Raw genomic sequence first — 13,867 nt, 5'->3', positions numbered from 1 at the left:
TCAAGACTTTGAGATAAACAAAAACGTGCAATCCTCTGTTCATATCATGTAGTAAGAAAATTTTAAAATATTCTGCAACTAAAAACGCGTTAGTTCTTTATTGGTATGTTGCATTTTGCATATAAACCATATTGGGAACGAATTACGGTGTTTTATTAATTTTTTTCAAGTGCTTAATAATCTAAAGTTATAGTTTTTTTTCTCTAACTTTTCTATCTCGCAATATTTTACTCTTAGCTTTAGCTAGTGGTTTTCAAATAGTGATTGCTCCATTAACTTTGATAGAATTGGAATAGGTCTCCGGTACATTTTACCCAATGTCAAGGAACATTAAAACCGGAATCTCTTTCCTCATTTCTCACCACTAACCAAAGGGCTCTATCATTGAATTAATTTCTTCAAACTTACGAAAACGCTCCGAAATTTTTGTTTTGTCGGTACTTATATTACCCTCCAGAAACGTTATGCATAGTATTGGGCTGATAAAATCTACTAATAGCTAGGTAACAGCAAGTCAAGCTTCCGCTCCGCAAGTTCGGCAATTACTCATGAATTTTTAAGTATCACTTATTTTGTAAATCATTATAGATGGGTAAATTCGACATCTCTTGATTGAATATAATTATACATATCGTCCAGCTTTTGTGTACTATGTAATTGGTTTTAGATGACCGACTGATTAATCACGTGGCCTTTGGTCTTAATATTATTTGAAGTTGACAGAACTGGTTCCGTATAGGTCACTTTGGTTCATAGTTTAGAAATAGCTATGACTGCCTAATACTAGTTTTAGTGCTTGTCGTCTATGTAATATTATGGTAATGTCTAAATTAAATTCTAATAATGAAAAAGGTCTACCTACTATCCTACACGAACCTTTTAAACAAATAAATGACAAACTTTTTTTTTTTAAATTATTCTATTAAAAAAGAATAAAGAGGTTAAAAAATTGGACGTATTTTTTTTTAGAATGTATTTCTGATTCCGATTTCTGTGCCGTTACATAACCGACTGACTAAAAAGTCTGAATAAATACAATTCTATTTTCGATGATGGGTAAGATTACACCCCATCAAACCATAATTGAAGTTGAATACTGCATATATTGTATACTGCTGAATTTATGAGAACCTTTTTCAATTAAAACTTCTCAACAATTCAGGAGCATTAAAGATTAATTCGGTCTTTATGCTTACATAATGTTAAAATGTTGATCAATAATTTAAAAACTTGCACGTACAGCCTAGTTTGCTTATTGTCTTACTGAATATATAAAGAGGAGATAAATAATATATGTGAATTGTGAAAAAATAATGTGAAGAAAAAATTATACTCGGATGATTTTCTTCAATGACCAAACAATGGCAGATTTGGATGATTTTTCGTAAAGTTACTTTATAAGCTGAGCGGTATTATCTCCTAAAATAAATATGATAGTGTGTTCGCTAACAAGGAATCTACAAATCGGATCATAGTACGTGAACCAGATATGACACAAGCCACTCTTTATCCTGGAAAAGGTAGCGTGTGTTATTATTCCTTAATTAGAAATTTAGTGCATTTAAAACCATCGGGTACGTGTTGTAAGTCCATACGAAAAAAATTGTTAAGACTTTGTATTGTTTGTATGTGGGGCACACGTGCAATACAAGAATGACATTAGTTATGGAGGATTACTTTGTGTACGAAGAGCACAAGCACGCGGAACCCCCCGAGCGCGAATCTTACTCGCACTTGTCCGATATTTTTCTTGTAAAATTATTTATGGTCAGACTTTTTTTTTAATGCTTAGATGGGTGGACGAGCTCACAGCCCACCTGGTGCTAAGTGGTTACTGGAGCCCATAGACATACACAACGTATATGCGCCACCCACCTTGAGATATAAGTTCTAAGGTCTCAAGTTTAGTTACAACGGCTGCTCCATTCTTCAAACCGAAACGCATTACTGGTTCACGGCAGAAATGGGCAGGGTGGTGGTACCCACCCGCGCTTACTCACAAGAGGTCCTACCACCAGTGAAAATGAACTTCTTAATCAAGTTTCATTACAGGTCAAGTCCTGTTTTATTTTATAATAGTCAGCGTTTCGTCGCGCATTAAACTGCTTTCACTCTTTAGGAAATGTAGACGTGTACCTTGTATTGTGAAACACGAAAATATCCATAGCGCTCGGAACTAAAGATTCAGTTATGTCACGTGCGCCTTGCGAATACAGTGTCGTGAATTTGAGACTGGACAATAATGAAATAACTTATCGTGAGGCTTGCTCGAATTCTGATATTGTTTGGTAGTTTTTACAATAATATTTTTCAATATGGATTGGCTTGGAGAAGTTAACTAATCGAAAAAGAATATACATATAATTATAGCTATCTATATACTGAAGTTTGTTATGCAATCTAGGCTATACAGTGTATCGTAGTAGCTCTAGCAACGGTCTAAAAAAGATTTGCTATATCGATAGTACACTATTTACCTAATAAAGACAGGTCTTAAATAATATCTTATGAGACATTGTTATGAAATTTATGAAATGTTTAACAAGTTTATGTTTTGTAGCTCAAATACTATGATGAAGACACTGAGTGCTCGCATCCCGGTGTCAAACGAGACTATATAGTTTAATGTATAGTTAGAAAATAATAATATAATGAACTGGTTACTAATATAATAATAAATAATATAATAATAAAATAATTAACTTTATAGTTGTAGCTATACTTGAGACCTTACAACTTATATCTCAAGGTGGGTGGTGCATTTACATCGTAGATGTCTATGGGCTCTAGTCACCACTGAACACCAGGTGGGCTGTGAGCTCGTCCACCCATCTAAGCAATAAAAAAAAAAAATCATATTTATTCGTTATAATGTGAGACAATACTACTGTTTCCCATGTTCGTATTTAAATGACCAACAGCACCATTCAAAACGTAATATCGTTCACGTATGTTTAACCTCGTTATTTGGTCAATGATCGTTTCTCAATGGCAGCGACCTACATAGTCGTCAATCGTCCTTTCATTAAAAACGTCTTGGAAGTGAAATCTTTGGTCTTATTATATTCATACGTCGATAAAAGAATACGCTGGAAGTCCTTGACACGTGCGCCAGCTGATAAATTGTTAGATTACCATTTAAATCGTATTTTACAATAGTTTCTTACAACCTGCTGCATGAGATATTAAGAAAGCGCTATGACAGGTCTCGTTATGCCTATCATCGGTTACGTCATCAGAAATAATAACTCAAGTATTACAATATGTACATTCTTTTATATACACTCCCAAATACGTACTGGACGTCACAACGCGGTTGTTTCATTCTATTGTAATGAGGTGTACGAAAACAATAAAATTGTTAATGTATTGCATATTCATTGTTATATTGTAGCTATGTTGCCAGTTGAAGTATAGGGACAATCGTTTCATAAATATTGTTGATTCGAATGGTTTGTATTTTTGATAAGTGAACAATCAAAGACTTGGAATTTCATAGATATTATTCGACTAAACTAGCTACTAACCGCTAAATATTAAACATATAAGAATTATCAATTCAAAAGTCCGTTTTCGTCTAATTCTTTGCAAATTTGTTGATTTTTTGCATAATAACAACGGTATGTTTTTCCGCCTGGGGGCTCGTATCTTTTAGAAGCTCTACGTGTGAATGACACCCGACCGCTGTATCCGCACCACGCTCCCATACATTTCGGTTTCAGTAACACAACGTAAGGACCTGTTTTCATAATTATTTCATCGACAGACTTGAATTTCTTCAAACGAATACCGCCAGGATACGGAACGTTCAGATTAAGGTCACAGTTAATAATTCTATTACGATCTTTCTCGCAGATAAACTCGTCCTCCGAATAAACATTGGGCGCATCTCGCCTTGCTATAGTCCCAAAATCGACTAACTCTGAATATGAATCAACACCGTCCTTCATAAGGCACACGCGCCTACCATCTGAGTAATGTAAACAATCGACATTGTAAAACATTTTGTTGCGTATGATACTCGATAAGAACAATATTTTGTCCACGTTTTTCAAATAACCGTAACGTATCGTTTCGCAAACGTATTCTTCGTTATGAGTAAAACAAGCCTTCAAGTCTTGGTTAGGAGTCAACTGAGTTAAAGATCGAATTATAATCGGTTTACATTCTAATGAAGAGCACTTGTAAACGATCGCTGTTGATCTTGGTATGTACGGATCGTATGATGGTATATTATTGTTTATGCCATTTCCATGTCTTCTGTTTGGCCTCTCGACGGTTTTACAAAGCGGTTCTTGACCCTGAAATTTTATGGTTGGCTTTGTAGGGTATTTGTTACTATGTGATCTGGTTTGTCCACTGATGGTAGGACGTATTTTAAGCCCGTATGCCCCACTTTCCGGTTTGACAGACAGGCACACTATTATAGCAATGAACGAGGGCTTCACCTCCAACGTCTACCTATATTGGGGTGTCTATAATTTCTTAAAGACCGATGTTATGTACTAATATATTGAATTGTAACTATTTACAATTCAATATATTAGTACATAACATTTATGCAATTTTGTGTACTAAGATGGCATATCAATGTTAATTAGTATTAAAATTTCCGGGGTTGAATCTATTACATTGAGATTTGATTTACATTCTGTTTGAAGAATAATTGAGGCGAGATGAAGAATAATTTGAGAAAAATAAATAAAAAAGAAAATACCTGATCTTTAATGCAAACAACGTCTTTATTGTAGTGCTGAAAGATTAAGCATTGTTTAAATATAAGTCAAAAAACAATTATTTACCTCAAACAAAAGCTCCTCAAGTTCATTAAGCACATGTATCTTTACAGCGATTCATTTAAATAAGCACGTAAAGAAGTCTAGTTTTCGCCGACATGAGGATCTAGATAGCTCTGTTTTCTCTCAAAATAAGAATCTAAACTTTTTATTTTCTTTTATTGCTTAGAATTTTATTGCTTTTTTTTATTGCTTAGATGGGTGGACGAGCTCATCCACTCATCTAAGCAATAAAAAAAAATATCACAGCCTACCTGGTGTTAAGTGGTTACTAGAGCCCATAGAGATCTACAACGTAAAGGCGCCATCCACCTTGAGATATAAGTTCTAAGGTCTCAGTATAGTTACAACGGCTGCCCCACCCTTCAACGCATTACTGCTTCACGGCCGAAATAGGCAGGGTGATGGTATCTACCCGCGCGGACTCACAAGACGTCCTACCACCAGTAAATCCTAACTATTAATTGTAAATAATCCTAAACTATTTCATTTTTATAATAAGTTCATTTTCAGTTTTAAAAATAATCAAACAATTCGTATTTTATTATATTATAACACCGGTGCGCGTATTAGTCCAACGCGTTCATAAGCCGCCCGTTCGTTTGTCTTTGAAAAACTGATTAGCAATATTTTCGTAGATCTCTTTTGTCCTGTCTTTGTTATTGCTTAATGCAACTCACCGAGTGGGTGCCGCAAAAGTACAAAACGATGACTAAACATAAAAAAGTGAAATTCATGTTAGTATTACGTCACGTACATGAAAGAAACGAACAAGCAACGAGGAGGAAGTCAATGCGATGTATAATGTTTTAACTATCCGGTTCATTGAGCATTAATGGGCGGATAAATTGAAAAGGTTTCAGTACCGATAACAAATTGCTTTTACTTCTCAAACACACCTAGTTTGATAGTTAAATTTTTGTGTTATTTTTGCTGTGCGTAATAAAACTTTTTTTTTGTCAATAACTCATTGCATATATTGTCGTAGTGTTTCTAAATTTTAAATTTAATTCTTAAGAGAAATTTTGTATTCGAATGTTCAACAATTTTGAATTGTTAATCAGGAAATGTTATAAATAGTATTTGGTTTTTATTTTGTTGGTGACTTATAAATAAATATAATAGGAAAATTCAATGGTTCTAAGCCAAGATTTTCCCCTATATTGTAGGTACCGAAAATATTTAATGCATGAGACAAAGACATACTATCAGGGATACTATCAATAAAACAAATTTTGAAAGCTGTACAAATCCAATTCCGTTTCTCAGCTCTATCCGAATTAGGTACTCACCAACACTAGAAGTTCTTGTCTAAGCATTTTTCATCACAAACTTAGGGATTATCTGCGAAAGAAAATTGTAATATAAAAAATTTGGATTAATTTCAAATAACGCTGTGAACTGAGTCTGTATTAATGATATAACTTAGTAAATTACGAGTAGGTATGTACTCAACGAATCACAACGTTAGCAACTAAAATAGAGTTGCTGATAGATACAAAAAAATAATGAATTTGTTGAATCCGATTTACAATCAAATCAGTTCGATGTTACAATCATAGTGATATGTTCTAAGGAAAATAATTTTAATTTGGTGCGTGATCAATTGCTGTTGATTCGACAAGGTTATTTATGATCAATTATGTGTGGGCGCTCGTCAATGTTCTTGGTGAGTGGTTACCACCATACAGGAAACCAGTGGTATGACATGTAATATTACGTGCCAAACATAACCATTAAACGCGATTTCTCTTGAAAAAAATTGATTAATCAACGTGCTACCACAGAGTTGATTGAGAGTACTTCGTTTGGTATCAAATTTTATTTAAGTATTCCGTAATTTTGGCATTTAGCACTAGGTATTAGACCACTTCTTATTTAATTTAATTATGGCAATTAGCTTCCTGCGGTCATTGTTGCCAGTGTCGAGTTTATAAAAATTAAATACAAATACATATTCTGTTATATGAAGCGAAGTAAGACGAGGATAATTAATTTGAAACTATAATGAATTGGAATGAAATGAAATATAACCAGATGAGAAATAAAGTTTCAGTAAAATGGTGGCTGTTTACTGAAATTATTACAGTTGACTTTTTGGAAGAAGACTTTTGGTGAAGGTTCAGTTCATTTTCCCACATTTGTGTACTTTCACAGATGACAAACAGTTAACCACAGTTATTACTAATTTAAGCCTGAAGAAACACTAAATTAACGAAATAAAACAATTCACATAATTTCATTCGTCGTGTTCCCGTCAAACAGTCCATAAAACCAGTTTTTTTTTATTGCCCTTGTTAGGGTTAGTTAGGGGGTATTAATTAATTAAGCACAATTTAGGTTATGTTAAAGCTGTATATTAGAAAGAACAAAATCTACTTCATATTTGCTTTAACTTTAAGTTTTGCTCTGAAATATTCATTACTCTTTAATAAAAAACGCAGCTCCCAATTTTTTTTTAATTTAAATTTTCCTCGGTTTCCTTTAGTAGTTCTAATTCAGAGCCTACTTCTGGTAATTTTGTTTTTCATTCTTAAAATAACAATAGACCTATGTTATATTAATTTTTCATTCTAAATGACAATTAGCTAATTGAAGCATTGAGGTATTTACATACATACATACTGCTTTGTTTATTATTATTAATCTATCGTTTTACATTTTACATTGCAAGGATATAGATTTAAAAATGCAATTACTAATTGGCCGCATGAATTTTATACCTTGGAAAATAGGACTACTGATGTGCCTAAGTGCTTATTTCGAGTAGGAATTTTCTTAGCTTAATTTTAAATACGATAATGTTATGTTGTATCGAGCGATATTATGCATCGTATGATAACCATGTGTAATGCATGTTACCTTCATAATTTTGTGACATTGAAACGTCAATTGTTGACAGTCTAATGCTTGAGCAAATTATAAATTGGCTAGGTAGGCGTTCCGACTATGTTTCATGAAAACGTGTTCTACATTAATTCACGTTTAATATAAAAGTTAATTTATAGTTTGTTATAATTTATGAATAGTGTTTTATTCCGAATTTGAAATGCGTTTCAAAATTGTTATAATTGTAATACTGTGATTAACATTTATTGGTTCAAGACAGAGGAGTTCGCGATCAGCCCGCTGTAAAGTGATTATTGAATAAATCAATGAATGAATGATTTGAGTGAATGAATAAATGATTTATTTTATTTCAGACAACAACAAGTCATTGGAGCTCATGCACTTCGAATATTGAAATTTCAATTGTATTTGATTAATAGTTACACTGAATCGGAGCGCACGACTTTGTCCAGTCGGAATAAAGCACAACGTAGCACCCACAACTAAAAGTTATGCAAATTTATAAATTTTTATTTTATTGCACGTTCTTTAATTCCGTCACTGTGGAAGTCATTCGTGCCGGATTGCAAACCCACAACCTAAACCGGTGGAGCTATAAACTTAAAAAGTGGAAAGAATATTGCTTGAGTTCCTGCCTACACCGATGGAAGAAATGTTCTTTTCGAGAAAAAGTTTTTGGCTTTACCTGTATATTTAAAAAAAAAATATTGAAAATTTTCGTGAAAGTAGACGACTAAAACAAAAGCCATCGCAATAGATTAACACAATTTTATAACACTGACATCACATTCACACACAACGGAATGAATATTTATTTTGATATTCCGCATGTCCAGACTGGACTTACTATAGAAAGTGTTAGTACAATGGGACATTGAACGATAGTGAAAATGGTCGCGTTCCACGCATAACAAATAGGTATTTTATAATGATTCAGGAAAGGAACGTGATCGACAGCGGTCCGTAATAATGCTACCATATCTATCCAGCACCAAAGGGAAATGTTTATGTAAATTACATGGTGTTACATAATTAGCGGGATCGTTAAGGAATTGGCACACGGGCTAATCAATAACTTAGGTTGGTACCCGTGTATTATATTGTTAAAATGTTAGTATTAAGCAGAATTTTATTGTTTTATAATTCAATTTCGAAAACGTTAATACTATCTATATATTAATACGTGAAGCAAAAACTTTGTATCCCTTTTTACGAAAATTGCGTGGACGGAGGAATATGAAATTTTCCACAATTATACAGAATATAGAGAAGAAGTGCAGCAGTGAGGAAACGACGCGAGGAGGAGGAGGAGAGAAGAAGTGCACAAAGCTAAAGTTTTTTTTAAATAATGCTTATAGGATACATTAAATCAATAAAGAAAACATTACACACACTACATACCATGTATTTGACGCACACACGCAGGCATACTATTTATTGTCAAACTTTTGTTCTTGACGTCTGTTGTCTAATTGAGAACAGATTAAATATTGTTAGTCTTTATTAATATTTTTCTATAGTGTAGTATTGGCATTGAAAATACAATCATAATAGTGTACAAACTTACAATTGCAATTAATTATAGTCGAATTTCGACTACTGCGGGACCTCTAGTTATAATTCAAATCGTAATACGGTGTTTAAGTAACCTACAATACCGGAAATATAAATGAGCTATTCGATATTTTGCGTAAGATACTATAGTTGTGGTTTGCCATTTGCTATTGATTTCAGTTATGCTGTATTATCTTGATCATAGATTAATTGTATCACTCAGTCTCTGCGTACTGAAGACGAACAAATGAGATGGTTATTTAAATATTTTTAGATGGAAGTTGATGCAAAATATTGTTGGTCATCGAAATAAAAGTAAGTACTTCCATCCAAATATTAGTTATAAAAAATGAAAAACCAAAAAAAATTAAAGCAATAATATCTGTTTTATGTCGTAGCATTGATTTTCAACTAACATAAACAGTATTTGAGTATTTATAAGCTTCTATATTTAATAAAATAAAATAAAAACAGTATAATATTATAGCACGTGTGAAATGATGATGTTATTCATTAAGAATTTATCCTTTTAGAAAGAAACTCGAATCTCGATAAACAGTAGAATTTTTTTTGCTACAAAAACATGTTGACTAGTGCGACAACTAAATGCAATGATGTCATTCAGAGCGAGAGGTCACAGATATTTTATTATAAATACATTAATTGCATTCGTCTCAATTTATTATTAGTGTAAGTTTAATAGGTCTTTGATTTATACGAATAATATAATAAATAAATAAATAAATATTTACTAACAATCACGCCGCGTTAACTTGTCCCGTACTAAGTTCGTAAAGAACTTGTGTTACAGGTACCAGATAACGGAAATAAATGTAAGATTTTTATTATACACATACATATATTTAATATACGTCCATAACCCTGGAAAATACATTTATATTTATCATACAAATATCTTGCCTTGGCGGGATTCGAACCCGCGACCCCCTTGTGTAGTGACCATGTCACTTACCACTACACCAGACGAAGGCTTGAACCTTTGCAAATTTTAATATAATTCCAATTTATTCATAGTTCGTAATGCTATTCTAAAGTAATGAACACACTTTTAGATTAACGGAAGTATTCCTTTGAATTAAAAGTGGTTACTTAATTTCTTAGTCTGTTTAATGTGGAAGCAACGGACCGAACAATCAGTGAAAACGTAACAAGTGAAAATTTTAAACATAATAATAATAATATGTAGATCGCTTAGGTTTTTTTTTTTTTTTGTTGCTAGATGGGTGGACGAGCTCACAGCCCACCTGGTGTTAAGTGGTTACTGGAGCCCATAGACATCTACGACGTAAATGCGCCACCCACCTTGAGATATAAGTCCTAAGGTCTCAAGTATAGTTACAACGGCTGCCCCACCCTTCAAACCGAAACGCATTACTGCTTCACGGTAGAAATAGTCAGGGCGGTGGTACCTACCCGCACGGATTCACAAGAGGTCCTACCACCAGTTTCTTATAAGTATTATAAGATTAATAGGTTGATTTAAAGTTTTGCATATCCGATAACGAGGGAATCACCTATAAGGCAATAGTCGAATGGTCAAAATACCAGATGTTGGTTCGGTTTGAAGGGGAGGGCAGCCGTTGTAATTATACTGAGACCTTAGAACTTATATCTCAAGGTGGGTGGCACATTTACGTTGTAGATGTCTATGGGCTCCAGTAACCACTTAAAACAAGGTGGGCTGTGAGCTCGTCCAAGCATCTAAGCAATAAAAAATAAAAAAAAAGTTGTATTCTATATCCAACTAAAGACTTTTATAAAACTTATTCTCGAAGGAATTACGGGAAAATATTAAATTTGCTTAATTACTGGTGATTTGCTCAATATACAACCTATTGTAATTGAAGACGTTTTAATTCCGCCATCTCTTTCGTTATTGCCATCAAGTAGTTTTATGTTCCAATTTGAATGATGCAACCGTGATTCAACATAATTGATACTTCGAACCCATGCTTTCGGGTTAAAGATATTCTTTATTCTCAAAAGAATTACATAAATTCACTTAAATGAGAACATTAAAATAGTTATAATTAATTCAGATCGTGCAGTACATATGACAATAATTTATAGTAACAACATGCGGTGCTATGACAATTATTTAACAAAAACTATAAAGATTATTTTCTTAAAATGTATAAACAGGGTAGATTACCACAGAAGCGAGGTAAGTACAACGATGCTTTAAGGTAGTTAATTGAATTTATGTTTTGAGTTAATGAGCTTTGCTAAACACTGAATACCAGACAACGGCAAGGTCACCTGCCTATTTAAAGAACTAGAAAAGAGATTACACTCGATCTTTCTGTCACGTATCTATATTTTCTGAATTTACTCACCGAAAATTTAAAATGGTTACATTGAAAGAGTAAAGTTCTCCAATCGTAGGTTTATAGAGTAAAGAGATAAGATAGGGTTGTGGGGGATTGTAAAAAAGGTAAAAGAAACTTAGTGCGCACATAACGCACTATTTCTTTAGTTGAAATTGCATGCCTAATAGGCATTGCAATAATTCATCAAAATCGAGCATTTGGCTCCTTATGTCTGAAACTGTACTAACAAAACAAACAGTACAAACAACACTGAAAATATTTGTAGAGTCTCGCTCACTCATAGTTTACAAGAAAATATTTTCATGATTGAAGTTTTTTGTCAAACTTCTCTTAAGATCCTTTGATTGTTATTTTCGGAGAAACGTGGTAAAAATCATTTAACAATTTAGTTGGAGTTAGTCTAGGTACGTCTAATTACACATTACTTAAATAAAAACTTACAAAAAATTCTAATCTCATTCAATGAAAACAACATTCGTTTTGGCATTTGAATTACATTATTCTGTGATTAATGATGGTGTTCTCAATACAAAGGACTAAATTAGGCGCTATGTCATTTAATTACAGATTATACAATGAATGTCAGTTAATTTCAAATCAATAGGATTAGTGTTGGGACTAGCAGAAGAAGGAAAAATTAGGGAGAATTATGTGTTCTCTTGTCGGAGGTTTAGATGTAATTTGGGTTAGTAGTCGAGACGCGCAAGTCGGTTATACGGTAGGCAGCGGCTTGGCTCTGCCCCTGGCATTCCCCATGACCCATTGGTAATCACTCACCATCAGGTGGGCCATATACTCGTCTGCCTACAAGGGCTATAAAAAAAAGTCAGTAAAGCTTAGCGTCATGGCTATTCGTGATGTAAATATTCTTACATAGTCTCCACAATTAGTTATTCATTTTTTAAATCATTTCTAGTGTACCAGCGCATGTTAGATTTTATGTTAGTGTTCTTTTATTTCAAAAGTATTAAGCAACTTGATATCGCTCAAATGTAAAAGTGCATTTTGGCCACTCCCGTTTGATCGGATCTGCTATTTAATTTATCATGTATTTTAATTTGCATAGGTCAAGTTAATGCTATATGTAGATTATTTTTAAGTTTAGAAGTGTTAGATATTTATTTAAATGTACGTGATGAACTTACTTCTAGAGCCTGACTTTGTTCAAGTCTAAAAATAAAGACCTATTATTTTTTAATTTTATTCACCGACTTTTGTTTTTGAAGTTATAGAAAGTAGAACTAACACTCCTTTTGTAAACAAACAAAGTACATTCACACCATGTTAAAGAGAATCGTTACAATGGAAACGAGTTGCGTCCTCAATACTTCCATTTAAATAAATTGGTAAAAGTTTTAAATACTAGGAGACAAAACTTCGAGTTCGCGATCGCATTGAATGTAAAATATGTAGTGAGTAGCGCGTGTTGCGCACGCGCTGACTTTGCTACGACTGGTTGCGTTACGGTTTCCCGCCAAAAGCACCCACTGATAGTTCTCCGCAATTTGCAAGGATTCATTCATAAATACAAAGGTTGGAATTTTTTTTGTGAACCAAACGTAACTGTTGTCCATTCGTCCGTTAAATGCTTACTGAAAACTATTGATACGAATAACTGAGGATAGAATTAGAGTTACATTGAATACGCAATGCATAAAAATTTAGAACACCATAATATAACAACATTTTATGACATTGGTTTGGTCAAACGATTTTTGAATCTCTTGAATTGGGAAAGCATTTTTAACTGCACACGGATTACTGCTAACTGGTTTGTGTGTTCTTCGAAAAGTGTTAATGAAACAAATATTTATGTTTTCGTCCTGTCTGTCTAACCGTGTTTGATCACCTGATGATGTGACATCATAGGAATTGACACGAGATTATATTGGTAGTTTCTTGCAGACCGTACTTAAATCAGAATCTCCGGCTCCTTAATATCAATATTCATCACAGAGACTCACATGGATAGTATAACAATCGCTGCTTCATGTTTTTTTTTGTTTTCTATTTGAATTGAATTGAAGACTTCAAGTAGATGGCCTACGTCACGGCTTACTAACACGGTTTTAATAAAATTCCTCTAAGTACAAGTCTATTAAGTTATAATTTTGTCAGTGATAGCGCCATCTACTATAATTAATATAAACCATTTGTGTAACTGCAAAGTTAGGGCTTAAATAGGAAATTAATAAAATAAAACTGCAACAGATGGCGCTTTAAAAGGATTTTCATTGCAATTAAGTTAAAATTTTTACTAAAATATTTTATGTGTTAATAAACGCCAATAACACAGTAACATCTAAGTATAAATCG

At 33.2% G+C, this 13,867-nt stretch overlaps 2 protein-coding genes across 3 annotated transcripts in view; both read right to left on the bottom strand.

The window, feature by feature from the left end:
- LOC114244690 (uncharacterized) overlaps positions 1 to 13,579 on the bottom strand; it is a 41,058-nt gene extending 27,479 nt beyond the window's left edge. The window contains exons 1-2 of one of the 2 annotated variants that reach the window (XM_028176576.2): positions 13,516 to 13,579; positions 6,089 to 6,140 (exon numbers count right to left, since the gene is read on the bottom strand). In XM_028176576.2, coding sequence (XP_028032377.2) covers positions 6,089 to 6,115 — 27 coding nt within the window. In that variant the 5' untranslated portion in view covers positions 6,116 to 6,140; positions 13,516 to 13,579. Of the gene's footprint in view, positions 1 to 6,088; positions 6,141 to 12,696; positions 13,025 to 13,515 lie in introns of those variants that run through there. The other variant, XM_028176575.2, reaches the window with a different exon arrangement.
- LOC114244692 (uncharacterized) lies at positions 2,864 to 5,942 on the bottom strand. The gene is made up of 3 exons (XM_028176577.2): positions 5,477 to 5,942; positions 4,718 to 4,753; positions 2,864 to 4,301 (listed from the first exon to the last, which is right to left on the bottom strand). Exons 1-3 carry the CDS (start codon positions 5,531 to 5,533, stop codon positions 3,555 to 3,557), a joined length of 840 nt encoding a protein of 279 aa, XP_028032378.2. The 5' UTR covers positions 5,534 to 5,942; the 3' UTR covers positions 2,864 to 3,554.
- Positions 13,580 to 13,867: the final 288 nt, after the last annotated feature.

This window comes from Bombyx mandarina, chromosome 22 (assembly GCF_030267445.1).
Source record: "Bombyx mandarina strain Sakado chromosome 22, ASM3026744v2".
Taxonomy (NCBI): domain Eukaryota; kingdom Metazoa; phylum Arthropoda; class Insecta; order Lepidoptera; family Bombycidae; genus Bombyx; species Bombyx mandarina.
This window is presented reverse-complemented; position numbering and strand designations above follow the sequence as displayed.